Source organism: Garra rufa, chromosome 2 (assembly GCF_049309525.1).
Source record: "Garra rufa chromosome 2, GarRuf1.0, whole genome shotgun sequence".
Lineage (NCBI taxonomy): Eukaryota > Metazoa > Chordata > Actinopteri > Cypriniformes > Cyprinidae > Garra > Garra rufa.
In genome coordinates this window covers 19,268,822-19,281,767 of record NC_133362.1, presented here as the reverse complement: position 1 = coordinate 19,281,767, position 12,946 = coordinate 19,268,822, and the positions used below count along the sequence as shown (strand labels likewise).

At 35.1% G+C, this 12,946-nt stretch overlaps 1 protein-coding gene across 1 annotated transcript; it reads left to right on the top strand.

The window, feature by feature from the left end:
* The first annotated feature begins 423 nt into the window (after positions 1-423).
* LOC141325265 (retinol dehydrogenase 14-like) lies at positions 424-8,984 on the top strand. Its single transcript, XM_073833833.1, has 2 exons — positions 424-723; positions 7,702-8,984. Exons 1-2 carry the CDS (start codon positions 481-483, stop codon positions 8,317-8,319), a joined length of 861 nt encoding a protein of 286 aa, XP_073689934.1. The 5' UTR covers positions 424-480; the 3' UTR covers positions 8,320-8,984.
* Positions 8,985-12,946: the final 3,962 nt, after the last annotated feature.

The following is a 12,946-nucleotide window of genomic DNA, read 5'->3' as shown; positions in this document are numbered from 1 at the left end:
GTCACAAATGTGACAGTGTGCTTGTTAGCCAAAATAATAATAAATAATAATAAATCACAAAATAAAAATCATACACAAGTGGTTATTCTCTCTTTAATAAACAATATTGCTCTTATATTGTACCTTCAGGTCTATTAATGTTAAAAAATAATCATTTAAAGGTCTATTAAATGTTAAGAGTAATCGTTTTAAGTTTTTTTATTACTTATTTATTATTATTTATTTATCCATTACTGCGGATACATGTGGTTTGTGTTTACAAAAAAAAAAAAAACAACACAATACACATTGCGTTTTGACCTACGGTTTTAACCCGCTATGACTTCTGGGTAATGTAGTTCAATAACATTCCAGTTACCTCCCACATGCGTGAATGTTTACGCCTACAAACCTGCTCATGAACTGGACGTTATTGATGGCCCCAGAAGGCTCAGCAGTGAAGCTATTCCCCATTATAAACATTTGGATGAAGACGTCGATATGCTGCGGGGCAAAACTATTATCGTGACCGGGTCAAACAGTGGCATTGGAAAAGCCACGGCCGCGGAGCTGCTGCGGCGTCAGGGCCGAGTGATCATGGCATGTAGAGACCGAGAACGGGCGGAGAAAGCAGCCCAGGAGATCCAGCAGGAGGCCGGACCAGACAAAGGGGAACTAGTGATCAAACTCTTGGACCTGGCGTCGCTTAAATCTGTCCGTATTTTTTGTGAGGAGATAATCAAGGTACTGCACCAAACCAAGCACAGAGTGTGTGTTTCTCTTTTCAGATATGTAGGAGACGTTAGTAAATCTAAATATTGGGTAAGCATAGCACAATTTGGTCGAATTGTGTTCGACTATGAACAAGTGCACAATACCAACAGCCACTGATTGTGTGCCAACGTCACGCGCTTTTACTGAATGATGTCACGCTCGAGAAGTTTGGGAAGAGCACGTGGCTGCGCGCGCATGAAACCCTTTTGACAAGAGTTAAAAAGTCCTTTTGCAAAATTGTGTAAACAATGCTATAGGGGTAACCAGGATAGTTAATTCTTTCTTAAGATATATATATATATATATATATATATATATATATATATATATATATATATATATATATATATATATATATATATATATATAATCAATTTTTTTATATATACATTGTATATTGTAGTGTATTTACAGTGTACTGTTTTTATTTTACATATCTAAAACTTAAAACGTTTTCACTGTTGTTGCTCAGAAAGGAGGATAAGTGAACACAATTTAACCTTTTGTGATAGCATGTCCTAGTTGTGGAAGCCGGTTTCCTCAACTGAATTATAAAAAAGTAAATAAAAATATTTATTTTGTTTGTTTCTCGCAATTCTGACTTTTTTTTTTCAAATTGCATGATATAAACTCACAGTTGTGAGAAATATAGTCAGAATTGGGAGATAAAAATATTTCTGACGTTTTTTCTCGCAAATGTGAGTTTGTTTTTCGCAATTCAGACTTTTTTCCGTAATTGCGAGTTTATATCTTGCAATTCTGACTATTTCTCACAATTGTGAGTTAATATCACGCAATTCTGAGAAAAAAAGTAACTTGCCATTATTACTTTTTTCTTGCAAATGTGAGTTTGTTTCTCACAATTTTGACTTTTTTTTCCAGTAATTGTGAGTTTATATTTCGAATTTGTGAGTTTATAACTCAAATTTGCGAGAAAAAAGTCATAATTTTTTTCTTGCAATTCTGACTATTTCTCACAATTGTGAGTTTATATCACGCAATTCTGAGAAAAAAAGTCACTCGCAATTCTGTTGAAAAACTCAGTTGTGAGAAATCATAATTGGGAGATAAAAACATTACTGACGTTTTTCGAGTTTGTTTCTCGCAATTCTGACTTTTTTGTAATTGCAAATTTATATCTCGCAATTCTGACTTTTCTCTCGTGAGAACTACAAGAAACAAACTCGCATTTGTGAGAAAAAAAGTTGAGTTATCTCACAGTTCTGACTATTTCTCACAATTCTAAGTTTATATCACGCAGTTCAATTCTGACAAGTTTTCCTCACAATTCTGACTTTTCTCACGAAAATTGTGAGAAACAAACTCAAATTTGCAAGAAAAAAGTCATAATTACGAGTTTTTTTTTAGTTTGCAATTCTGACTATTTCTCACAATTGTGAGTTTATATCACGCGATTCTGAGAAAAATAGTCAATTGCAATTATTACTTTTTTCTTGAAAATGTGAGTTTGTTTCTCACAATTCAGACTTTTTTCTCAGAATTGCATGATATGAACTCAGTTGTGAGAAATCATAAAGTCATAATTGACCTTATGCACGGAGCATTCTTTAGAACTTCCGCATAAAGATAAGCCAGCTCGTAAACTTCCGCTGAAGCTCATTTTATATGTGCTATATAGGTGGACACTCTTGAGACTGATCTAGTGCCTCGTTCTTATCAGAAACTGAGAAAAAATATAATTGCAACATTATAAACAATGTTAGCGGCATGAACATTAAGTTTCATATTATTTAACAACATTTAATTTAAATGCGGAGCCTGGTAATCCCGTACTATCCATAGTTGTACATTTAAATGCTGACAGCTAAACACTATCATGTTTAGGCTAACGTTAGCTAGCTAGCGATATTTCTCTCCCAGGACGGCACTCACTAAATTCCAGGGGTTTCATTACCACGACGTAAAATGGGCGTTTCTGGGGGCATTAGGAAAACGCCCCTTTCTAAAAAAAAAAAAATTATTAATCATGCGCAGTAAGTCAGTTTTTTTGCGCGGGCATTTCAAAACCTAGGATCAGCACTGATGGATAATGAAGGACAACACAGTCATACAGGTTATTTTTATGTTTTAAAATCTTACATTTAAACGATTTTCGAAAAAAAAATAAACAGCCGTTATAGAAATGTAAAACGTGTAGCGTCTATTTACGAAGATTAATCATGGTTTACAACGGTATCGTGGACAGGTATTTCAAGACACTGTATATAATAATGAAGTGCAGGAAACCCCTGCGAACCTGGACAGGTATTTCATGATACTGTATATGAATATAAATATTAAGTGTATCTGGCACGAAACCCCTGCGAACGTGGACAGGTATTTCAAGACACTGTATATAAATATAAATATGAAGAGCACTAAACCCCTGCGATCGTGGACAGGTATTTCATGATACTGTATATGAATATTATGAAGTGCACGAAACCCCTGCAATAGTGGAGGTATCTGAAGCAAATGGCTTTTCCCTAACTGCGCATGATCGGTGACCTATGCAAATTCTCAAATAGGCCACGCCTGCCTGGTGACGCAGTATCGATTACGCTGTACTGAATCCCCTGGAAAAAAGTGCATCCCCTTCCAGGACATCTTAAATCGTATTGTTGATAATCACTAACTTGCCTTTGTAGCAGGGCCGGCCCTGTACATCTGGGGGCCCTAAACAGGATAATTTTGGGGCCCTGCCTTGCAGTGAATACTAGTGGAGTATTGCCAGTAGCCAGGTTTCCATCCAAAGATTTTGTTTGTGGAAAAAAAACACGGTAACACTTTCTATGAAGCCTGGATTTATAATACATTATAAGGGTATTCTTAAGGCATTATAAAGAATGCATAATGCATTATAAAAAACCTTATAATATGTTATATCATCTCAGGAGTATTCATAAGAACAGTTTTAATGTATTATAATTTTTACTTTTTTGTGATTATAGCTTTTAAGAGTATGATTTCCTCCTCGTAGTTATAACGAATTATAAGTCTCATATCTTGTCATCTTTCTCATGTCACTTTACTTAAAGCATACAAAGACCACTTTATAATAATTATAATAATATTTCCCAAAGAACCTTAAGATCATGCATCAGATCAGATAAATGTGTAATATGACACATTTGTATTATCAGTTTGATTATTTTGATAGTACCCTTTAGACAGCTTTTGATTGGTAACTCTGCAACTGCATGTCAGCTAGCAGTAATTATTATTAGTAGTATGCTAAATATATGCTAACACTGAATTTTGATGTTTCACCAAAAGACAAACTATTATATTATATTATATTATATTATATTATGTTATATTATATTATATTATATTATATTATATTATATTATATTATATTAAGTAACTTTGCAAGTACATGAACCTTCTACCTAACCTTCTACCTAACTCTAAGGAGTGTCAGTTGACATGTAGGTGGAAAGTTTAAGCATATAGTAAATGGACTAAGTGGACCATCAAAATGAAACGTAATATAATGTAAAAAAATAAATGTAATATGATATAATCCATTATAAATTAAGTAGATTTAATATGCCGTCAATAATCATAATCTTAAAAGTTATAACCTCAAATACTCAAGTATTATAATGTATTATAATTGTTGTTATGATTATTTATGACATGATATAACATATTATAAGGTTTATTATAATGCATTATGCATTCATTATAATGCCTTAGAAATACCCTTATAATGTATTATAAATAGGGGCTTCATAGAAAGTGTTACCAAAAACACAAAACAATTTAGCGCTTTGGAATTTTTACAGATATAGCTGATGGAAATGCATTATCGATAAAATTTCTCATGTGTCGTCTAGGGCTGCAACTAACGACTATTTTAATAGTCGACTAGTCACCGACTATTGAAACGATTAGTCGACTAATCGGATAATTATTCAATTTTTCTCAAATTTAGCATGAGATTGCTTTAATTATGTGGAAAATTATAGTAAACACAAGAAAGAAGGGGGTACTTCAATGAAAAATGCATATTTTGCTGCTGATAGGCCAATTCATACTAAAAGTAAATAAAAATGCCCTGTCTAAAACCAATTAGGCACAGTGCTCGGTCAGTACAGACATAAATGCATAAATTAAGAAACTCTATAATTTTTTTAATGGACTGGCACATTTGTTTTATAAGAAAAAAAATAAATTAAAATCAAGTAAACATTTTCTTCCTGTAAACCATCAGCAGCAATAAAACAGTAAACAAAAATGTATATCCAAAACAAAACGTATTGGCTTTTATTTAAATCTTACCGAGGCCAGCCAAACTCCGTTTCATTCAACTGTCCGACGTGCTTTCTCTTTAAATGTTCGTGCATCACAGAGGTGCTGCCGTGATGCGCAAGGACTGCTTTACAAACCATGCAGGTAATATTTTAATTCGCCGTAGCAGGCTAAAATGCTCCCAAACTTTACTCCTGCTTCATACATACTCACCAGTCTGCAGTGCGTCTACAGTCCGTGTGCGTTACGTATGCGGTGCAGAAGCAGCACAGACTCGTTTTGCTTTCACACAGAACGCGTTTGCAGTCCGTACATTGTGAACGTTCTAATCCGTTAACATGGGTGTGGGGAAAAAAAAACCGCACTGCAGACGGAGTATGTGTGAAACGGGCGTGTTTTGGTACGCGCAGCTGCTGCGTTGGACGCCGCCATTTCTGTATGTTATCGCTCAGCATAGAAGCTGCGTATGTGCGACTCTCGGCAGAAAGATGCCTCACTCGGTTGTCTGGCGACAACATCGACAATGAAATTCATTGTCGACTATTTCTATTATCGATTTTTGTCGACAACGTCGACGAATCGTTGCAGCCCTAGTGTCGTCATAATCTTTTTCCGTTTAACTTTAGCGCATAAATTCTAAATCCATACTTCAAATGTTGCAAAAATCTGTCAAGTTAGTAATGCTTAACTGCGTGCAGGAGGCGCCGACACGATCACTTGATCTCCCCCGCTGATGATGATAATACAACTGCTTCTGTTTATGATTATTGTTGATGATCAAGCAAATAGTCTATAACAAAGTACAAAAAAAAAAAAAAAAAAAAAAAAAAAACTCAAGACACTTGTTAATAAAAAATTAGCTAACATACAATTTAATATTAGGTTTTGTTTCAAATGGATAAAGAACAGGCTACTAGCCTATATTTTACGCAATATAGATGAAATGATGTATGGAAACAGCTCAAGGGCAGTTTTTTTTTTTGTTTGCGATACACCAAAACTTATGCGACAGTTCATTTTTTTACACATAGTCTCTTTGTCGAGTGCAAAAACTGGATGGAAACTTGGCTAGTGACAGCCACGCGCTTTGCAACATAATGACTCAGACCACTAGTGGGGGCCCCCTAGTGGCGGCGGGGCCCTAAGCAGCCGCTTAGTTCGCCTATAGGGAGGGCCGGCACTGCTTTGTAGTCATGAACACATTTTTAAAATCTTGCAATATTTCAAAGCCTTTATTATTTTCTAACTCTACAGCTGTGAAATAAAATGTACTTCAAGGACTCTTAATTCATAAAAAAGGCATCGGAAAAAATGACTTTAAACGGAAAACAACGTCTATTTTTGGCTAAAATAATATGGAATTACCCATATAACCAATAGATGGCAGCAGAGGATTATTTATTATGCAGCTGCCTCTCCCTATATTTTTCAAGACGTTTTGCTTTTCGATTTCTTATTAAATTACCAGTATAATAAATTGTCGTAATAAATACCACCCTGAAGTATATAGTATAGCAAGTGCAGAATCATTAAGCTCACACACAAACAGCCTATAAGGGTGAATTATTTAAATACTAATATATAGTTAACTACAAATACGTTAAATATTTATGGTATAATAATTAAATAATGCACTCAATATGAATCGATAGGAATTTGAAATATTTTATAAAATTGAATAACTACTTTTAAGTTTTATCTTGAACTGTAAAATCTATTAAATAGCCTATATTTAACCAACACAAACTTGTTACTGCTGTAGTTTTGTTACTCTGAATTTAGTTTGAATCATTTAAGCTCTTTTTTTTTGACATCAGCTTGTCAGATGTTTCGTCCGGTTATTACTGTCAATCTGAGCAATGACTCGTGCGTATTTAGCCGATTTACTCACAAATTTTTTTAAACTGGCATTTGTCATTCTTGAAACGGTATACATGGACGTTTGGTCCTCTTAGACAAACAACACTTTTCTTCGATTGTGAATGGATTATGTAGAGAAAACGAACAAAGTACGCTCATATTACGGCACAGTACAGTTGACCGGAAATGACTTAGCTGGCTTGACTAAACAAGGAAGTAATCCGTGCATATGGTCAATTAGGAGATAAAAACATTACTGACGTTTTTCGAGTTTGTTTCTCGCAATTCTGACTTTTTTTGTAATTGTGAATTTATATCTCGCAATTCTGACTTTTCTCTCGCGAGAACTGCAAGAAACAAACTCGCATTTGTGAGAAAAAAAGTCGAGTTTTTATCTCACAGTTCTGACTATTTCTCACAATTCTGAGTTTATATCACGCAGTTCAATTCTGACACTTTTTCCTCGCAATTGCGAGTTATAAAGTCCAATTTGAGGGGAAAATATTCTCGGAATTGTCAGTTTATATCTCACAATTCTGGCTTAATAACTTGCAGTTGCAGGTTATCAGAATTGTAATATAAACTCGCATTTTATAAAGTCACAACTGCAAGATATAAACTCGCAGTTCTAAAAAAAAGTCAGAATTGCTAGTTTGTAAACTCGCAATAGCAAGGAAAACAATTTGAATTGTGAGATAAAAAGTTGCAATTACCTTTTTTTTTTCTACCAAATGTATAAAAACATTGTGTTGGCTGACAGATATTTTAATCCATTTAGTTATATTTTAAAACTAACTTTACAATTCCCCATATCTGTTGTATCTCAAACAGGAAGAGTCAAAGATTGACATCCTGATCAACAACGCTGGAATCTACCAGTGTCCTTACACCAAATCAGAAGATGGATTCGAGATGCAGTTCGCTGTCAATCATCTGGGTCACTTCCTGCTCACTAACCTCCTGTTGGACCTCCTCAAACGCTCCGCTCCTAGCCGGATCATTGTAGTATCCTCCAAGCTCTACAAATACGGTGAAATAAACTTTGATGATTTGAACAGCGAGCAGAGCTACGATAAAGCTTTCGCTTATGCACGGAGTAAACTAGCCAATCTTCTATTCACCCTGGAGCTCTCGCACCGACTCGAGGAGACCGGAGTGACAGTAAATGCTCTCACCCCAGGGATTGTGCGGACAAACCTGGGCAGGCATGTACACATCCCACTGCTGATGAAGCCACTATTTAACCTAGCTTCACAGGCCTTCTTCAAGTCCCCCGAGGAAGGTGCGCAGACGTCTATCTATCTGGCCTGCTCTCCGGATGTGGATGGCGTTCAGGGGAAGTGCTTTGCTAACTGTCATGAGGAGCAACTGTTAGCTAAAGCCACAGATGAAGAGGTGGCCAAGAAACTGTGGGACATCAGTGAGGTGATGGTGGGCATCACAACCTGAAATCTCACAGATTTAAGAATTTAAGTCACACGTTTATAATTGTTTGAAAATTGACAACTCAGATCTTTACCATCAAGTATTTTGGAAAGTCTTGGAAAGAAAACATACAAAATGTATGCTTAGATCCACAGGAGGGAGCTGTTTTTGCCATTCTTATTCACTTGTGCTTTAACATGCTAACTGTAAAGTTGCAACTAGCAGATTGTTAGTTCTCCTGCAACAGTAACAATGTTTTCCTGAATTACAATTAATCCCGAGTAGTCAGGTTCATAGATTTCAAAACTACATTTGTTCACGTGTTGGTTAAGACTAGATGCAACCTAACTGAAGATTCACAACAAATAATATTGTTTACAAAGACTAAACCCTTTATTTGACTGAAAATGTGTGCACATAGTACTGAGAATTTTTTTGATTGCAATATTGTGCCTAAATTCTGCTCCTTTGTTACACTTTTTCTGCTTTTAGGAGTGAAGCAGTTAACACTGCATTTGATTTGCACTTCTCTTACTGAAGATCAGTGGAGACATTCTTAATAAAGATGCATTAAACAAAGTACAGTAGTAGCTAGGGCTGCACGATATTGGGAAAAAATTACATTGCAATATATTTTTTTCTTGCGATATATATTGCGATGTGTACAAATTCATTTATGTTCATCAGGTTGTTTTGAACTGCATAAAAATCAAATAATAATTCAAGAATAATTGGGGTAATTTTGTAAGCATTTTCAAAGAATAAAAAAAATTTAAAAGTAGAGTATAATCAAAACCCTGAAATAAAATACTTTTTAAAGCTTATTTTGGGTAGTTTCATAAACAGTTTGACTCACCTTATTCACTGTCAATTCAGGCAAATCAAGGCTCTAATATGAAATTAATAATGAATGTTGCTTTTACCCTGATGAAAGGGAAATCAGCTTCTTCCTTTCACAAAAAACAATAAAAGCTTAGCCAAGATGGAGGAACAGCTGATCATAGCTGTTACAGGGATAACATTTTTTAGCAGCAGAGCTACTGCAAGCAATTTTTAGTTTTGGAAATCCATTTATCTTTGTTTATTTATCTTTGCTGAAACTTCCGCATCTGTAGCAACGGCAGACGCCACTCTGCCACTCAAGTTACAGAGCGCTTTGGAAAGAAGGAGAAAGCGGCGCGCCTAGCGTTTTCCACACGTTTTTAGGCGCGACATGTGAACGGTCCCTTAAATTCATAGTGTTTCCGCGAGTTGTGGCAACAACTGCCAGGCACTCCCGACAAAGCACCTGTTTTTGGTCAGCAGCATCCTTTTTGTATCCAAAATACTTACATATAACCGACGTTGCGTTTCTTTTTGCAACCAAATCTTCCATTTCGGCACTTTTCTCCCGTCCCGCGCTCATTTCGCCATGCGCACGCAGAGACTGCATGCATGAAGTAGGTGAAGCAACGTGTGCATTGTAGTTTTTAAAGAACCTTTAAACATGAGTTAATTACTTTATTTTAGACAAATATAGATCCGTGAATAGAAAGTTTAGAAATATAGAAAGTACATTTTTAAATCAGACACACAATTTTTTTTTTTTTTGCCCTGCATCGTGACTTCCACGATGCGACTATCGCGCATGCGTACATCGTGATGACGATGCTGAAACGATCTATCGTGCAGCCCTAGTAGTATCTCTATTCTGATTATGCATTATATTGTATACTATGCATTTAATATATGAAATGGTGAGATGCTAAACAGTGATATTTTGATAGTATGGACATTTTTTTAAATGTAACTGCACAAAGTAAAATATTTTAAGGTCTATTTTATCAAATAAAAAATGAAGTTTAATTAATTGTGTGTATATTTATTGGAAATAAAAAAAATGTATATTATTTATATATATAATAAGAAAATTCCCATTGGGAAACATTTTATTTTAATAAGATCTCTGAAATATTTCTGATTTATCTGACTATATGTGTGGTACTGCTAATTATAAACTGTTAAACATTGTAAATTCCATGTGTATATCACTGTAATCTTGCAGTACCTTTTCTTTTATTTTTGTGGGGTTTTTTTCTGTGAAATGCTTTGGGGAGCCTTCTTGGTCTAATAAATAAATATCACGCCGTACAAATGACATTGTTCAGATTTTAACTACAGCTCAACCAGGATCACGTAATTGAAAAATAGTCTGATGGTTGTTTTTGCGAGGCTCATTAGCACAGAACGATTTCGGAATTAGAGCAATAGCCCGCTTTGCTTTCATAGTTCACTTACCGTCTAATTAACCGTTCTAGGAGTTGTTGCAGTACAATTCAACTACTTGCTTTCACAAAGAAAGTACACACTCCTCTCACACTGCGTCTCTCTCCCACTTCATCATGATTGCCTTGAATGTTTTCTCTTAGCATTAGCTGTCTTTGTGAGAATGGTAGCAGCTCTGATGGGTTCGTAATGCTTTTCCCACCTGTGTTTGCCATTAGGACTTTTTCAGGATCATTTAGAGTATGTTCCGATCAGCCAGAAAGCCCCTAAGATATCCCAGCATTCATCTGATAGCTCCCTGTGAAACGGGAGGTCTCGGAGCGCTTGGCTGTGGAAGCTGGAGACTGTTTGTATTTGAATTAAAGAAAATTGGGGAAATTATAAAAGTTAATGGCTTTAATGACGCATCTCGAAACTGTGCCACATCAGCGACAGAATGCCAAGCTGCTAAACAAAGTGATGCTTTGATTACAATCACATTAAGTTGTTTCACCTCCTTAATTTTTCTGTTTCCTCCTCCAGAAGACAAAATATCACTCAGCAAACACCCAAAGGTATATAGAAATTCATGGCAAAGCCCCTGTATCTTATCTCGTGGTTTGGCTTTAGGTAAAGCATTTCTCCGGTTGTGCTGCTTTGCTCACCTCAGCTCTGCTCCGAGTACAAACCTGCAGCCAGCATCCTTTCCCACCGTTTGTGCTAGACATCCCGTCCAACTTAAACACAGAACTCCTCTCTCGTTTATTATCCTGCGTGTTTGTTTTCTGTGAGAGAGGGAAGGAAGGGAGATACAAATGCATGTTATTTTTCACAGTAAAGAGAGTTTCCAGCCTCGTGACTTCAGCAACTGAAAGCACTGCCAGGTTGATGGCACCAGAAAGTCTAAAACGTTCATAACAATTGTATGTGATTTGATTATACAAGTAAGAACATTCATAAAAATATAACTATTTATAGTATGCATTGCAGAACATACAATACCAGTCAAAAGTTTTTGAACAGTAAGATTTTTAATGTATTTTAAAGAATTTTCTTCTGCTCACCAATTTATTTGATAAAAAATCAAATAAGCACAGCAAAAACTAAAATTATGAAATATTTTTACTATTTAAAACAACAGTTTTCTATTAAATATATTTTAAAATGTAATTTATTCCTGTGATCAAAGCTACATTTCCTGAATCATTACTCCTGTCTTCAGTGTCACATGAATTTTTAATTTTTAATTTTAATTTTTTTGGGTGGGGGGGGGGGGGTTGAAATTATAGAAATTACTACTTTTACTTAGTAAGGATGCTTTGAATTGACCAAAAGTGATGATAAAGACATTTATAATGTCACAAAAGATTTCTATGTCATTAAATGCTGTTCGTCTGAACTTTCTATCCATCAGAGAAACCTGAAAAAATTAGTGTTTTCAACAAAAAAATAATAATAAATGTTTTTGACCCGCAAATCAGCATATTCGAATGATTTCTGAAGGATCATGTGATACTGAAGACTTGAGGAATGATGCTAAAATTCAAAATTGAAGTCACATGAATAAATGACATTTTACAATATATCCAAATAGAAAAAAAGTTATTTTAAATAGTAAACACATTTCAAAATTTTACTGTTTTTGCTGTACTTTGGATCAAATAAAAGTAGGTTTGGTGAGCAGAAAAGACTTATTTGGGGGGAAAAAATCTAAAAAATCTTAATGTTCAAAAACTTTTGACTGGTAGTGTATGCCTACGTCTGATATTTGTTAACAGTCATTAAAACACCATGAGAAAGCCATGATGTCTGATTCTTCATCATATGACTCTAATGAACCGGTTCTTCTTTACATGGGTCAGTCTAAAATATTCATTAAAAAGCCTCGAGTTAGCAGTGTGTAGTACTAAACTCAAAACTGACTCCTTCACTAAAAAATGAAGCAGACAGGGGTCCTTTTAATTTAGATGAATGAATTAATACGAATAAATGGAATATAATATTAAAACACACACACATTCACTCTTAATCTTAAAACAAAAATGTCGAAAACGCTTCCTCCTTTCTAATGTTTCTTGCCTCGTCACATTCAATTAACATACATACGTCTACTGTATATTTTCAATTCGAAATTTGACAGAAAGTAGAGTAGCCTAGTTTGTATCACATCAGATTTCCGTCGGTTGTTTTACATTTTTATCATTAACATTTGTAAAATACGAAATGTTTAGCTACTTACATCTACCTTTCATCGTTCAAGACGCCGAACAAATATCCAGCGCGACGCTTAAGTTCCGTTTTACCGGTAAAAGTTTTGACGCTTCTTTGCTTCAGGCTACGCCTTTTAGATTTGATTGGCCAATCACTTTGACATGACAATTAGAAAGCTGAAGTAGACTAAAAAACT